This window comes from Hylobates moloch, unplaced genomic scaffold (assembly GCF_009828535.3).
Source record: "Hylobates moloch isolate HMO894 unplaced genomic scaffold, HMol_V3 SCAFFOLD_8, whole genome shotgun sequence".
NCBI lineage: Eukaryota > Metazoa > Chordata > Mammalia > Primates > Hylobatidae > Hylobates > Hylobates moloch.
Genome location: NW_026652283.1, coordinates 64439357 through 64456927, shown reverse-complemented (window position 1 = coordinate 64456927; position 17571 = coordinate 64439357). Strand labels below are relative to the sequence as shown.

General features: G+C 38.4%; 1 protein-coding gene across 8 annotated transcripts in view; it reads right to left on the bottom strand.

Annotated features, from left to right (window-relative positions):
* Nucleotides 1-17571, bottom strand: part of CCDC181 (coiled-coil domain containing 181) — a 64698-nt gene that overhangs the window by 29736 nt on the left and 17391 nt on the right. For 3 of the 8 annotated variants that reach the window (XM_058443242.1, XM_058443237.1, XM_058443238.1), the window contains one exon: nucleotides 217-336. In XM_058443242.1, the coding sequence (XP_058299225.1) occupies nucleotides 217-336 (120 nt within the window). Of the gene's footprint in view, nucleotides 1-216; nucleotides 357-1107; nucleotides 1336-2936; nucleotides 3151-17571 lie in introns of those variants that run through there. The other 5 variants (XM_058443239.1, XM_032161048.3, XM_032161049.3 and 2 more) reach the window with 5 other exon arrangements.

The following is a 17571-nucleotide window of genomic DNA, read 5'->3' as shown; positions in this document are numbered from 1 at the left end:
ACTGTTCTCTCACTAACCTGCCCTATGCCTTAGGATACAACATTTAAGCAATCTATGCCTCATTTTTCTTATCTTTAAGATGAGGATAACAGTAATTTCCCCAATGTAGATCAAAGAAATTTTGTGATGCTTAGATGAGATAATAATGTGAAAACCTTAAAGAATTGCAAAGCACTTTGTAATATAATTATTATGAATGCTGTTGGCAATATATACCTCTATTATGCTGGCATCACTTTTTTCGTTTTCATTAATTAACCAGTCCAGGTCCTTTTCAAAGTCATCTTCGTATTCTTCACTTTTCTTTGAATCAGTATCTTGATTTTCATTCATTTTCTGTTTGTGAAGGAAATATGCTATAAGATTTTAAAAGATAAGGTATATGTTATGCCCGCTCTAGAAGAGGAATGGAGTATGGAGATTAATGCTGTAGGTAAGCTAATTAACACAGAGAAACACAAAATGGAATGTTCAAAATGAACATGCACTTGAATACACCATAAAAGAGAGATTTGCAATGGCAAGACATTTCCATAGGTAAACATTCCTAAAAACTCTCCCACCTTCCCCCAATTCCTCAAATAGTTATTGATGTTGGTTCCTTTTCCCTCTCAAGATAAAGTTAATTTTCGGTACACTTTAGGTACGCTGAATTAATAAATAATCCACAAGCTGTTTTAGCCATTAGCTTCGCTTTGTTCTCCCCAAACCTTTGGCCAGACTAAGTTATTACTGAATAATAACTGTTATTCAACTTAATTATTATTCAAAAATAACTGTTAATTGTTCAACTGGATAATTATTATTTTTTCTAAACTATTCATTGGACTATAATTCCTTCCAGATATTTATTTATTTTAAACTAAAAACACAAAATAGATTTGCTAAAGGACTCAAAAGTAAGCCCTTCAATAATTTCTAAATCAGGTTGAGCACAAATTTTGAAGTGATCTGGAGAAACCAAATCAAAACTTCAGAGTGAGTTTCACTTCCTAACTACAAGACAAGCTAAATTGCTTAAGCTATTATGTCTAACTACCTACCAATTAAAAGCAAGGGCACCATGAATGATACAGAATAAAACTCACTGTAATCCAAAATACTTACAGTAAAAGTAGTACTTTTCACAGTCACAATGCCTTGGAATAATCAGTTTTCTTTTCAGAGCAGGGATCTTGAAATTTATTATTTTAAGATGTTTGGGCCGGGCGCGGTGGCTCACGCTTGTAATCCCAGCGGAGGCGGGCGGATCACGAGGCGGGCGGATCCGTGGAAGGCCGAGGCAGGCGGATCACGAGGTCAGGAGATCGAGACCACGGTGAAACCCCGTCTCTACTAAAAACACAAAAAATTAGCCGGGCGTGGTGGCGGGCGCCTGTAGGAGAATGGCCTGAACCCGGGAGGCGGAGCTTGCAGTGAGCCGAGATCGCGCCACTGCACTCCAGCCTGGGGGACAGAGCAAGACTCCGTCTCAAAAAAAAAAAAAAAAAGATGTTTGAGTTACATAAATATTATAAGAATATTTCTTTGGAACTCTTCAGTGCTTTCCCTTATTTTATGATAAACATAGTTCTGAACTTACAAATGAATGGTTGCTTGAAGACTTTAGTAGATATGTTTTATTGTTTACAGAGAATCCCACACACATGAAAACTAAAATTTAAAATGAAAACATAAGATCTGTATAATAAATTAAAAGCACAGTAATTAAAAATTTAACAGGTTAGGGGTCTTTAAGTCACACTATTATGCCATAATTCAAAGGAAAAAAAAGCCATAGTTAAGGTAACTCTGAGAAGTAAATTAAGTCGCATCAAATCTGAAGTGCAATTCTTTTCCTGTAACTTAAAAAAAAAAACCCTCATGGCTGGTTCTCAAGTAAACAAAGAACACAAATTACAAACTCTGGCTATCAAATCCCTTAAGCCTTTTTCAAATGCGTCACAGGATATTCAACCCCTTCAATTCTTTTAATCTTCATCTCCAGGGTACTGTCCATATGGTACACAGTCAACAAGCTAGAACAAAAATACATCTTACACAAACAAAATCACTTAACGCTTCCTACTTTATTCTTGTGAGTTTCACACATTTAAATTTCAATAGTTATTATCAGTAAAAATCTAGGTAAGTGGCTTAGACCAGCTCTACCCTCTTCAAGGGAACTGTAGTAAGAGACAGAAATCAATTCCTTCCTCCCTGAGTGTCTGGTAAATCCCATGTGGATAGGTGAACTGCCGATCTTTCAGCAGGAGTCTTAAACCAAGTCCATATGTATACATAATTTTGATAACTTTCTTCAAGAATTCAGGATATTCAAAAATAGTTTAAATAATTGAGTCCCGTCTTACAGCGTTTTAAACATATGCTAGCTTAAAAATCTAAGAACTAAAAGCATGTCAAAGAGAATGCCTTTTAATATAAAGTAAGTACTTAAGCAAAAACTAATCCACACATCATGAAACCATCTGGCCCATTATTCCTGTGTATCCTGCCAAGACTGTGATGCTATAAGTAAGTTTTTAAAAAATCATAAACTGTCACAAAGTATGATGATAAATATTTTATGGACTTTAGGTGATAATTTTAATCTGTATTCAGGATCCCAAGGTACCACCAACGAAATGAATACCATTGCCTCCTTATGGAAGCTACAATTTCGGGAGTGACTTTTTCTCCCAGGGACAAAATTATTACTTTCCACGTTCAAGAACTTTGAGAGGGGAAAGAATATGACAAAAACTTAGTCTAAGTTACCCTCAGACGAGTATCCTTCATACATAGTGAAGCAAGGTGTTACCAGACTTCCCCACCAGTGCCAGACTCCGTGGACCTCGGACTCCAGAGAATAAGGCGCCACCACAAAGCTTCTTCCCTCACTACCTACCTTCCCTCCCAGCTACACCAGACGTTTATACCTTTACCCTCTATCCTACCATTAACATCTCCGCATCGTCCTTCCCTTCTCTCCCTCTATATCCCTCCTGCCTGTGTAAAATGCGGCGGCTGGGATCACAGAGATGGCCGGGGGAGTTCTCCTCTCCTCCTCTTTTTAAGCTGTTCACATCGAGGCAAAGGAGACCCCGGAACCTGCCTCCGCGGCAGCCAGGACCACACTGCCATGGCAACAGCGTGCCTCTGCGTCCTCCATCCGGGCCTCTCTAACTACTAGCGACAAAAACCCGCGCAGGCTCACGCGATATTCTCAGAACACCGACCCCTCCCGGCACCCATCCCGGTGCTTGCAAAGGTCAAGTGAAGCTGAGGTTTCTAAGGGGACGACTAAGGAATCCATGCGTCACTGACGTTATTAGAGACTCGCGAAGTGCCGCTGTGTTGCTTGTGAAATTTCCCTCTTGTAGCTGTCTCTCGTCAGATTCAGAATTTCTTAGGACAACTTCTAAAACTATATTTCTGTATGTTATGTGCTTCGCAGTTAACGTAAAAAGGTAGTTTTTAGTTTTCATTAGTAGATAAGCAAATTGCTGATTAGTTACCATATTTTTGACCCTCAGCTTCTTTTTTTCCTAATCAAAACCAAAACTTTACCCAAGAGAGTTGCCAAAGAAAATAGGATTTTTGCTCCAGCTTTGAGGCACGTCAAAATGGTCAACTAGAATTTTCTCAAATTCTGCTTATCTTTATGTATAAAGGCAAAGCAAGATGAATTTAGATGTGGTGAAAGTTGAGAAGATTTTAACAACTATCCATTCTCAGCCAGAAATAAATAAGAACTGAGAGAAGTAAAAATATTTCCTCAGTACAGTCCAGTGTGTTCGGATTATTTTTAAATTGTTTATTATTAGGATTTCTATCACTTGATATGATGGAGAGCACCTTTTCTCCAAGAGAGGCAATGTAAAATTAAATTTTTAGATATTCTTCAAGTTATAGACTTAAGGTTTTTTAAAATGGAAGGTCAAAATGAATTGTAATATTGAGTGCACTTCCTAGATGTGGTGTAGTTGTAATGACCTAATGTTCTATTGCTTCAGCACTTGAAAGAAGACGCCCCCAAAAAAGGTTATTCACTGCTAAAGGTTGAAGGAATTTTAGTCAAATCTCCTTTAATGGATGTAGAGTTGTAGAGTTACTTAACCAAAGCTGGAAGTAGACCCTAGGTTTCAAACTCCTAGGTTAATAGTTTTTTCCTCTGACCATCCCCCTAAATTTGTATTTTTCAAATAATGGGTGATATCAGCTTTTTTTTTTAAGTTTCAGTAGGTTTTGGGGGAACAAGTGGTGTTTGGTTGCATGGATAAGTTCTTTAGTGGTGATTTCTGAGATTTTGGTGCACCCATCACCTGAGCAGTGTACACTGTACCCAATATGTAGTTTGTTTGTTTGCTTGTTTTGTTTTTGAGACAGAGTCTCGCTCTGTCACCCAGGCTGGAGTGAAGTGGCACGATCTGGGCTCACTTCAACCTCCATCTCCCGGATTCAAGCGATTCTCGTGCCTTAGCCCCCAGAGTAGCTGAAACTATAGGCACGCCACCATGCCTGGCTAACTTTTTGTATTTTTAGTAGAGATGGGGTTTCACCATGTTGCCCAAGCTGGTCTCCAACAACTGAGCTCAGGCAGTCCATCCACCTGGGCCTCCTAACCAATATGTAGTTTTTTATCCCTCATCCTGCTCCCACCCTTTCTCCCAAGTCCCCGAAGTCCACTGTATCATCCTTATGCCTTTGCATCCTCATAGCTTAGCTCCCACTTATAAGTGAGAACATATGATGTTTGGTTTTCCATTCCGGAGTTACTTAACTTAGAATAATGATGAAGTAACCTCCATTTCCATGCAGGTCGCTACAATGCCATAATTTCATTCCTTCGTATGACTGAGTAGTATTCCATGGTATGTATATGTGCCACATTTTCTTTATCCACTCGTTGGTTAATGGGCATTTGGTTTGGTTATTTTTGTAATTGCGAATTGTACTGTGATAAACATACTTGCAAGTGTCTTTTTCACATAATGACTTCTTTTCCTCTGGGTAGATACCCGGTAGTGGGATTGCTGCATCAAATGGTAGATCTACTTTTAGTTCTTCAAAGAATCTCCACACTGTTTTCCATAGTGATTGTGCTAGTTTACATTCCCACTACCAGTATAAAAGTGTTCCCTGTTCACCACATCCATGCCAACATCTGTTGTTTTTTTTATTTTTTGCTTATGACCATTCTTGCAGGAGTAAGGTGGTATCGTATTGAGGTTTTGATTTGCATTTCCCTGATGATTAGTGATGTTGAGCATTTTTTCATCTCTTTATTGACCATTTGAATATCTTATTTTGAGAATTGTCTATTCATGTCCTTAGCTCACTTTTTGATGAGATTATTTGTTTTTTCCCTGCTGATTTGTTTGAGTTCCTTGAAGACTGTGGATATTAGTCCTTAGTTAGATGCATAGTTTGTGAAGATTTTCTCCCACTCTGTGGGTTGTCTGTTTACTCTGCTGATTATTTCTTTTGCTATGCAGAAGCTTTTTAGTTTAATTAAGTCCCATCTACTTACCTTTGTTTTTGTTGCGTTTGCTTTTAGATTCTTGGTCATGAAGTTTTTACCAAAGCCAATGTCTAGAAGGGTTTTTCCAATGTTGTCTTCTAGAATTTTTATGGTTTCAGGTCTTAGATTTAAGTATTTGATCCATCTTGAGTTGATTTTTGTATAAGGTGAGAGATGAGGATCCAGTTTCATTTTTCTACATGTTGCTTGCCAATTATCCCAGCACCATTTGTTGAATAGAGTGTCCTTTCCTCACTTTATATTTTTGTGTGCTTTGTCAGAGATCAGTTAGCTTCATTTCTGGGTTCTCTATTCTGTTTCATTAGTCTGTGTGCCTGTTTTTATGCCAGTACCATGATGTTTTAGTGACTATAGCCTTGTAGTATAGTTTGAAGTTGGGTAACGTAATGCCTCCAGATTTGTTCTTCTTGCTTAGTTTTCCTTTGGCTCTGCAGGCTCCTTTTTGGTTTTGTATGAATTTTAGGGTTGTTTTTTCTAGTTCTGTGAAGAATGATAATGGTATTTTGATCAGAATTGCATTGAGTTTGTAGATTGCTTTTGGCAGTATAGTCATTTTCGCAATAGTGATTCTACCCATCTATGAGCATGGGATTTGCTTCCATTTGTTTGTGTCATCTATGATTTCTTTCATCAGTGTTTTTTAGTTTTCCTTGTAGAGATCTTTCACCTCCTTGGTTAGGTATATTCCTAAGTATTTTATTTTTTGCAGCTATTGTAAATGGGGTTGACTTCTTGATTTGATTCTCATCTTGGTTGCTGTTGGTATATAGCAGTGCTACTGTTACCGGTGGAGGGTGTCCATGTTCTTGGCATTTTGAACAAAGAATTGGAAAAAACACACAAATGAAGCAAGGAAAGAATGAAGCAACAAAAGCAGAGATTTTCATTGAAAATGAAAGTACACTCCACAGTGTGGCAACGGGCATGAGCAGTGACTAAAGGGCTCCAGATACAGAATCTTCTCGGGTCCAAATACCCCCTAGAGGTTTCCCATTGGACACTATACATTGGTTCACCCCATGTAAATGAAGTGGTGGCCCGCAATCAGTCTGATTGGTTGTGGGAAGCAACCAATGAAGTGAAGTTACAAAGTTACACTCCTACACAAACATTACACTCCTATGCTCTTTGCAACCAATCAGGGGTACTTTCAATTTCCCATCTGCAGAAAAGGGGATTTGCCAAGGAAGTAGCCTCTGGTCCTTTTGTTACTTAGGCATAGCAAGTTAGGGTTTTCCTTTCAACTGCATTCTTGGAAGTCAGTGTGAAATGGCCTTAGGTTCCCTGACTTCAGACCCTATTCTCCTGCCTCACTACTGATTTGTGTACATTGAATTTATATCCTGAAACTTTACTGAATTAATTTATCAGTTCTAGAATCTTTTTGGATGGTTTTCTAGTGTATGATTATGTCACTGGCCAACAGCAACAGTTTGATTTCCTCTTTACCAATGTGGATGCCCTTTATTTCTTTCTCTTGCCTGGTTGGGATATAGCAGCATGATTGGTAGCCAAAAGTGAAAATGACTCAAATGTCCATCAAATGATGAATGGATAAATGTTATATATATCTATACAATGGAATATTATTCTGCAATAAAAATAAATGAAGTACTGCTGGAGGATTCTAAAAAGATGGTGGAATAGGAAGCACCAGGAATCTATCTCCCCACCTAGAAAAACAATTGCATTGTCAAAGCGTTTTGGAACTGTGGAGTCTATTAAAGGCTTGCAACTTTCAAGGGAAGGCTTGGACAGAAAACTGAATTTATTTTGGTGAATTTCAGCTCTTACTTCAGTATCATCTACCCAACCCCAAACCCCAGCTCTCTAGCAGGCAGTCTGCATTACTTGCAGGAGCAGCTTGCACATAGTTCATGAGAGTCAGTGAGCAGTAAGGACCCTGTCCTCCTATTGATGAGGGTCTATGTTCTGATAATTGATTACTGCTTCTGATCAAGGAGCTGCAAACACAGAGGTAGCTGCCACTGTTGTTGCACGTTTCCCCACCATTGTAAGCTTTTAGTCCTCCAGCTGAAGCAACTTCCAGGGAATTTTCCTTGTTTTCTTCCTTTTGAAAGACAAACATTAAAGACTAAGACATTAAAAAGCAACTACATTTACAGAGAAAAGTATAAAGTTAAATTGAACACCCAGAGAAAGGCATAAACTCAGAAAAAAACCTGAGAAGACCTTAAATCGTAAAGATGCTCAAATAACTAAGGAAAGATGTGGAGAAAGTGAAGAAAATAATATATAAACAAAATGGAAATATCAATAAATTGAAAACTAAAAAAGAAATCAAAGAAATTCTAGAGCTGAAAAGTACAACTGAAATGAAAATCTTACTATTGGGATTCAAAAGCAGATTTGGGCAGGCAGAAGAAAGAATCAGTGAACTTAAAGATAAGACAATTGAAACTGTTGTATCTGAGAAACAAAAAAATTAAAAAGTTAAAAGTGAACAGAGTCTAGGGGACCTGTAGAATACTATCAAGTGGACCACAGTATGCATTGTGGGAGTCCTTGAGAAAAGAGAAAGAAGTAGTGTGATAATTTGAAGAAATAATGGCTGAAAACTTCCCAAGTTTAATAAAGGATATGAATATGATCATCACAGAAGCTCAATGTACTCCAAGTAGGATGAATTCAGACAAACCTCCACTGAAGCAAATTATCCATCAAACTGTCAAAAGACAAGAAAGAAGCAACTCATCACATGCAAGGGATTTGCAAAAATCCTCTACAAAATACCCGATTTCAGCAGCATATTACAAAGATACTGCACCATGGCCAAAAGGGATTTATTCCTAGAATGTAAGGATGGTTTAACATACAAAAATCGATGCAGTATGCTACATTAACAGAAGGAGAAAAACTGAATGATCATTTTAATTGATGCAGAAAAAGCATTAAATTCAGCACTCTTTCATGATAAAAAACAAACAAACTTGGAATAGAAGGATACTGCGTCAACTTAATAAAAGGCATATATGAAAAACCCACACCAAACATCATGCTCAATTCTGAAAAACTGAAAGCTTTTCATCTAAGATCAGGTATAAGATGAGGATGCCGGCTTTCACTATTGCTATTAAACATAGTACTGGAAGTACAAGCCAGAGCAATTAGGCAAGAAAAAGAAATATAAGGCAGCCAGATTAGAAAGGAAGAAGTGAAATTATCTCTATTTGCAAATGACAGATCTTATACATAGAAAACCCTAAAGATATCATTTTTAAAACTATTAGAATACATTCAGCAAAAATTGCAAGAGACAAAGTCAGCACATAAAGTCAGTTGTATTTCTATACACTAATGATGAACAATCTAAAAGGAAATTAAGAAAACAATTCAATTTACAATAGTATCAAAAATAAAATACTTAAGAATTAACTAAATAGATGAAAGATGGATACAATGCAAACCATAAAAAAGATAAATGGAAAGCTATCCCATGTTAATGGATTGGAGGACAATATTATTAAGATGTCAGTATTACCCAAAGTAGATATGCAGATTCAATGTAATACCTATCAAAATCTCAGAAAAGCAGAAATAAAGAAATCCATCCTAAAATTTGTATGTAATTTCAAGGAACCCCAAAAGCCAAAATAGTCTTGAAAAAGAACAAAGTTGGAGCACTAATACTTCCTGATTTCAAAACTTACTATAAAGCTAAAATTTTAAACTATGTGGTACTGCATAAAGACAGCTTTATAAACCAATGGAATCAAATTTAGAGGTCATAAATAAACTTTCACATATATGGTCAAATGATTTTTCACAAGGGTTTTATGAAACTCAGTGGGGAAAGGATATAATCTTTCAACAAATGGTTCTGGGAAAACTAGATATCCACATGCAAATGAATGAGGTTGGACCCTTACCTCACACCATATTCAAAAATAAAATGGATCAAAGATGTAAATGTAAGAACTAAAACTATGAACTCTTATAAGGAAACAGAGCAATAGCTTTGCCACATTGGATTTGACAATAATTTCTTAGATATGACACCAAAAGCACATGTAAAAGTAAACAAATTGGACTGCGCAAATATTAAGTACTATTGCATTTTAAATACTTTTGCTCACTAGACATTATCAGCAGAATGAAAAGGCAACCTATGAAATGGGAGAAAATATTTGCAAATGATACATCTAATGTTCATAGGTATCCAAGGTATTAATATCCATAACAAATAGAGACCTTCTAAACTCAACAACAATTATAAAAACAAACAATCCAATTCAAAAAGTGGACAAAGAACTTGATTAGACATTTCTCCAAAAATACATGAATTGCCAAGAAACTCATGAAAAGATGCTAAATATCACTAATTATTAGAGACATGCAAATCAAAACCACTATGAGATACAACCCTCATTAGGAAGATTAGTATTAAGACAAAATAAATATTGGCAAGGATGTGGAGAAATTGAAACCCTTATGTACTGTTAGTGGGAATGTAAAATGGTACAACTGCTATGGAAAACAGTATGGCAATTACTCAAAAAATTAAAAATTAAATTACCATATGATCCAGCAATCCCATTTCTGAGCATATACCCAAAATAATTGCAAGCAGGATCTTGAAAAAATATTTGTACACTCATGTTCATAGAAGCATTCTTCACAATTGCTAAAATGTTGAAGCAACCCAAGTGACCGTTGACAGATGAATGGATAAGTAAATGTAGTATATATGCATGATGGAATATTATTCAGCCTTTAAAAGGAAAGAAATTCTAACGTATGCTACAATGGGATGAACCTTTGAAGACATTACGCTAGGTAAAAGAATAATAAAGCCATGTATGAAAAACCCACAGCAAATATCATATTCAATAGTGAAGAACTGAAAGCTTTTCATCGAAAATCAGGTACAAAGCAAGGATGCCTGCTTTCACTACTGCTATTAAACATAATACTGGAAGTCCTGGCCAGAGCAATTAGGCAAGAAAAAGTCATAAAAACACAATATTGTGTCATTCCACTTATATGAAGTGCCCAGAACAGTCAAAATCTTAGAGACAGAAAGTAGAATCGTGTTTTCCAGGGCCTGTTAAGGCAGGGGAAATGAGAGGTTATTGTTTAATGGGTATAAGGTGTCAGTTTTAAAAAATAAAGTGTTCTAGAGATGAATGGTAATGATGTTTGCATAGCAATGTGAATGTGTTTAATATCATGGTAATGTACACTTAAAAATGGTTAAGATAATAAGTTTTATGATAGGTGTTTTTTTACCACAATAAAAAGTTTTAGACAAAAAAAGGAGTGAAGTACTGATAGATGCTACAACACTGATGAACCTTGAAAACATAAGTATTATGTTATGAAAGAAGCCAGACACAAAAGATCACATATTGTATAATTCCATTAATATGAAATGTCCAAAATAGGTAAATCTATAGAGATTGAAAATGAACTAGTGTTTGCCTAGGGCTGGAACAAAGGAGTTGTTGAGGGGAAATGGGTGGGTGACCACTAAAAGTTGAATTGTATGGTATTAGTATATGAATTATATGTCAACAATAAAGATGTTACAAGAAGTATTAATGAAATGGTGGGCAAACCATAACTGTGGAGTTGAACATGTAAGAAACATGGGTTTTCCAGGATTGATTGATATATGACTCATATCTCCTATGTTTAACTAGCCTGTAGAAGATTTTAATTTCTGGCCAATTTCCCCATCAATAACAGAGATCATAATATTTGCCTTATTTTTGTGAAGATTGAGGTAATCCATGTACTTTGCCCAGTGCCTGATGCATACAAAGTCCTTAACAGTGACTATTACATTACATAGTTTTCCAAAAGGATGAAAGTAGGTTCTAGAGTATCTTTATTGATATTCCAAAATGAAAATAAGAAAAATTTTAAAATTATGTGTGGAATTCTATAAGAAAAATAGTTGCTACATTATCAAACATTTTTTAACTTATGAAAGGTTTAGATATTAATGTATCAATTTCAAATAAATGTTAAATATTACAATTATAGAACCCTTGTGCAATATAACTGAGCATTAAAGGTGAAGTGGATAGTGTAAAAATCATAACATCCCCACTTAAATGGAAGTCAGAGTTCCAGTTATCTCAACCACCTAAAACCAAACTGTAAACAAAAACAAGTGTAAAAGTTGTGAAAGCAATAATACAAAGCTAATACAGTTTGTGAACTAAGCTTGAGCCATTTTTAGGACAGTCTTTCACAGTCCTTTCACTTACTTCAGTCTCATAAACTCAGGTCTCTGAATTCCCAGCCCAGAAATTAGGACGTGATAATTTCAAAAAAGAAAAACAGTTGTGTTGTTAAAAGTAGGTACTCTGACACCAGAAAAAAAAATGCTTTTAAAGAACTCACAGCTCAGCAGAAATATGCTTAACTATCCCAAAGATAGTATAAGTTTCAGTGGAAACTTTTGTTCACAGATCGGGATTGTATTAGTTTTCACAGTATGTTTGTGGTATTTCAGAGGCTGCCATGCACAGTGAGGAATAGATTTCATCTTATGCCATACCCCACCTTGCTTTTCTTTTTTAGCGGTCTGGCTCTGTCACCCAAGCTCGAGTGCTGTGGCACAGTCATGGCTCACTGAAACCTCTGCCTCCCGGGTTCAAGTGATTCTCAAAGGTTGACAGACTGACATGCAGAAAACAAAAAAATAAAAAGAATGAAAAGCAAAGACAACCTAGACTAAAAGAAAATTTTTTGTCTCTTCTAACAGCAAGCAGAGACAAACATTAAATTGCAATATTGTACAGTCATTCACCATCTGTAATTCACAATCTATAGTGACAATCTTGAGCTTCTAAAAAAGGTTGGTTTCACTATTACCTCTTTAATAAGGCAGAGCACTATTAGTTTTCAATAATTTCATTCAATTTTGCCTGTTGAGCTCCTTAACTTCTGGGCCCACTGGGAGGTGAATAATTCATAACTTCTACATGAAAGAGCTCACAGACTGAAAAAGGAAATAGGCTTAAACAAAGGGAGCACAGTGTGACACACAAGGTACAGATTTAGCTTGAAAAATGGAGAAATTAATTAGGAGGAGAGTGACAATAAAATGAATTCTACAAAGTGTTGACATCAGAGCTGACTTTTTTTTTTTTTTTTTGGCAGGAGAGAGACCTGAGTTTTATTATTTCTCAAATCAGTTTCCCCAAGCATTCAGGGGTCAGAGTTTTTAAGGACAATTTGGTGGGTGGGGGTAAGCCAGTGAGCCATGAATGCTGATTGGTTAGGTCAGAGATGTAATCATAGGGAGCTGAAGGTGTCTTCTTGCACTGAGTTCCTAGGTGGGGGCCACAGGATCAGATGAGCCAGTTTATTGATCTGGGTGGTGCCAGCTGGTCCATCAAGTGCAGGGTCTGCAAAATGTCTCAGGTACTGATCTTAGGGGCAGTGTATCCTTAAATATTATAGCCTCTAGCTGCATGACTCCTAAACCATAATTTCTAATCCTGTGGCTAATGTTAGTCCTACAAAGGCAGTCTAGCGCCCAGGCAAGAAGGAAATTTGTTTTGGGAAAGGGATAAACTATAAACTAAGTTCCTCCCAAAGTTAGTTCAGCCTATGCCCAGGAATGAACAAGGACAGCTTGGAGGTTAGAAACAAGGTGGAGTTGGTTAGGTCACATCTCTTTCACTGTCTCAGTTACAATTTTGCAATGGCAGTTTCAATCCCTCCCTTTGGGTTTTATAACACGTTAATCTTAATGTGTTGGCTAATGAAGATGGAAAAGGGGTGAAGACCATTCTAACTTCTTCCTGCTGATCAGGGGCATAGTGGGGGTAGGTGTTGACCCAAGGAGAGAGGAGTGGAACCACTTTGCAACTGTCTGAGCATACTCATGCAGACCTGGCTGTGGTTCCAAGGCTTGCATGGCAAAGGCATTAGTATTGTCATCTATAGTTTTAGTACTGCATTTAAAGGAACAGCTATAACGTAAATACTGAGTACTAGGGTAAGTAGTGCAATGCCCAGTTTTAAAAGTAAACATTTGCAAAATAATGTTTAGGGCTAACTATGACGTGAACTCCGAAATTCCTGTCCTCTGGAGACCAAAAGAAAGTATTTCCACATGGTCACAAGGTTAAGCTCTTAAGGATACAAAACTCAATAGAGAAAATTTATCTGGTATTGGTTTCACGGATCTGCAGCAAAGTTTGTACCTCACCAGCCTGCCAGGCTGGCTTGAAAAGCAGGCTTATAGGTGTCCTAAACCCATGTTCTATCCTGTGATATCCCTCTCTCCATTATAGAAAGACAAATTTTTAGCACAAAGTGTACCAGATTTGCTACAACCTAAGATTAGCCTCACAAAACCTTTTTTTAAAAAAAAAAATATATTAATCAAACCCTTGCAGAGGAGACAACCAGTTACACTTACATTTACAAACACACCCACAAACAGACTCACACAGAGAGACCAGAAACTTGTGTGGCAAGAATTTCTTACCCTTTCTGCCGGCATACTAGGTTTTCAGGTTCCCTTTCTCTGCAGCTTCCATAAGAATGGAGCAGTTTTTGATGACCCTGCTTGCTATGCCATAGCTGTGAGGGTCAAGCCACTTAACAAAAGAAAATCATCCTTTTCTGTTTTATGAAGCCATAGGCAAAAGATTCTCAATTTTGCAAGATGCCACCCAATGGCCTGCATGGGGAACCAAATTAACATTTTTCATCCCAGCAAAATACATATAACAAAACAGACACTAGTCACCTTGTTCAGCACCCAATATCAACCTGACAAAGCTCAAACTTTCTCCTGTTGGTCCCTGTTGTCTTTGATCCACTCCAGATGGGAAGAGATCACCTCCAGATGGTAATTCACATTGAGATCTCTGGTCAAAGTGAAGAGCGAATAGTCACCCTCAGACAAGCCTGTTGAGCTTTCTTTAGGGCTCACCAAATGTGACCAGACAAATAAGGGGGGTTTCTGAGTTAAGTCTGCTGGACTTCCGTAAGCAATTTCTTCAGAGGTCCCCTTCACATATACAAAAACACACAAAGATGAGACAGACAGAAGGATTCCAAATCTGATCCCTAACCAACAACTCCAAGAGTATCCCTTCCAAACTATCCTCCTATTCTCCATCTGAGAAATCTCCCTGAAATCTTCCTGATTGAGAAGTCTCCTTAACCAAGACTCTTCCTACTAGTTAGGGAGAGCCAACTGAGACCCCCCCAGGAGCTGAACTGAGACAGACACCCCACAATGGGGCTACATCCAGACCAAGACCCCCATAGGAGCTGAACTGAGACAGACACCCCATGGTAGAGCTACAGACACCCTGCACTGGGGCTATGGACAGACATTCCACCATGGGGCTACAAGACCAGTTGGGAGAAGGAAGAAGGTGTTTGCAGCTCCTAGGATACTCACCAATCCAGACACCCCACAATGGGGCTACAGACAGACACCCTACCATAGGGCTACAGACACCCCACCATGGGGCTACAGACAGACACCCTGTGATAGGGCTACTGTTATGAGACGTCTCCCCAGAACTATTTCTGTATTGCAATTAAATCCATGCATATTATGAAATGGGAGAGTTCCCTGACACCCTCCCTCATGGAACTTGCGACGGGTGCGGTTCGTTTGCTCGGCCACTGCGCTCAAATACCTTACAGGATGGGGAGCACGCAGACAGGCAGGTGCAGGAGCCAGGGCGCATGCGTTTGGTCTCAGGACCCACAGTAGCATCTAGGGGTGTGTTACAATTAATGCTCTTTTAGCAGTTGCCATCCACAGACAGCTAAGTGTTACACCAGCTCAGTGGAGTCAGGGTGACAGCCTTTTACACCCTGCCCTCTTGGTATCTGGGTCCTTGTCCCACATCCAGGAAGAATCAGGTCACACGGACTTAAAGGATGGTGAATGCAGGGATTTTATTGAGTGATGGAGGTGGTTCTTGGAGGGATAGGTGGGAAGCTGGAAAGGGGATAGAGTGATAAGATGATCTTTCCCTGAAGTTCAGCCATCCCATCTCCTCTCTGACCATCCCCAGCCAAACTCCTCTCAACGTTCAGATGCTCCTTCTCTTCTTCTCTGCTGCTCTTCTGATTGTGGATCCCGGGGTTTGGGCTTTTTATGGGTACAGGATAGGGGCATGGTGAGCAAGAGTGGTCTTGGAAAAGGCAACATTGGGATGTGAAAACAGGAATGCCTGTTCCCATTTAGAGCCGCAGGTTTCCAGGCTTGAGGGTGGGGCCTTTTCCGGGGAACTGCTCTCTTCTACCCACTATTTCCTTGCCTCCTGTCCATATCAGTTGGGTTGGCAGCACACCACCAGTAGAGGGAGTACGAGAGTCAGCCCCCCCCCCCCCCCAGTCCAAGAGAACTAAGCCCACTTGGGCTGACCTCTGGATCCATCGCTGGAGGCAGATACCAAACCACAGGCAGGTAGCCACAAGGGCAATCCCAGAGGAGCCCCCAAATTTGTAGCTGCCCAGTGGGTTCACCTTGCCTGCTGCCTAGACAGAGCCTGATTTATCAAGACAGGAGAATTCCAATAGAGAAAGAGTAATTCACACAGAGCTGGCTGTATGGGAGACTGGAGTTTTATTATCACTCAAATCAGCCTCCCAGAGCTGAGTTTTGAAGAATAAAAAGAACTGTGCAAAAAGGATAAGGCATTGTACATAGAGATGATAGCATTTGCCAAGACACAGAGGCATCAACTAGTTTACTCCAGGATCTTTAGGTAATTCAGAATTGCTGGCTCAAAACATGCAAGATGGGGCCAGGCACAGTGGCTCACACCTGTAATCCCAGCACTTTGGGACATTGAGGTAGGCGGATTACTTGAGGCCAGGAATTCAAGACCAGCTTGGCCAACATGGCAAAACCCCATCTCTACTAAAAATACAGAAACAAAACAAAACAAAAAAAATAGCATGGTGGAGCACACCTGTAATCCCAGCTACTTGGGAAGCTGAGGCACGAGAATCACTTGAACCCAGGAGGCAGGAGGCCACAGTGAGTCATGATCATGCCATTGCACTCCAGCCCAGGTGACAGAGCAAGACTGTCTAAAAACAAAACAAAACAAAAAGGCAAGATGAGGTATGGCGTAATGTGAAATCTATTTCTTATTGCCCATGGCAGCCTCTGAAATACTACAAACATACTGTGAAAACTAATGCAATTCTGATCTGTGAACAAAAGTTTCCATTAAAACTAATACTAACCTTGGGCTAGTTAAGCATATTTCTGCTAAAACTGTGAGTTCTTTAAAAGCAGCAACTGCATTTTAGGCATTTCTGTACACTTAGTAGTATATGTATTTAAGTCTTTAATGAATATTGAGTTCACGTAACTGAACTCATGAACTAATAATTTGTGAATAACTTATGTGCTTTATGCTATTAAGTTCATCACTTTTTCTGATATTTAATCGGGAAAATGGAAGTTACTGAAGAAATTAGTGTTTGTGATCAGGGAAGAGAGAGGAATAAATTTCTAAAATGGGGCATTTTGGGAAAGTGCAGAACTCTAGTAAATTAGGATAATCAGAGGCACCATGAAAACACAGAACTTGCATGTAGGTGAGGAAGGAACGATGAGCGGATGTTAATGACATACTTTGCAATTTTATAGAATACAGCAGTTCTGTGTACCCTCTCCCTCTCCCTACATACACATTCCATTTAACGTCTTCTTCCTTCTCCCCTCTAAAGTGAGTACCCTCTGGCTATCGATAACTGTACAAGGGAAGAAAATTAAGAACATGTAAGAACAGGGCGATTTAGCAAGAAGTAGGTACATGAAGCAAAGGAAGCTGGTTCTTCTTCAAGGACTTTTCCTTTGATGGGCTTTATGCTTTTTAAACTCTGACGATACTAGATATCAATAGATGACTGTATTTCAACTATAGGCATTGAAAAATATATTTAGAATTTATGACTCATCAAGGACTATGAGATTTTACAAATATAAGCTCAATATATGTAATCAGTGCCATGTGTCTTCCCTCTCCACTGTTTAATACTAGTTACATGTATAAATTTTAAATGTGCATAGTCTG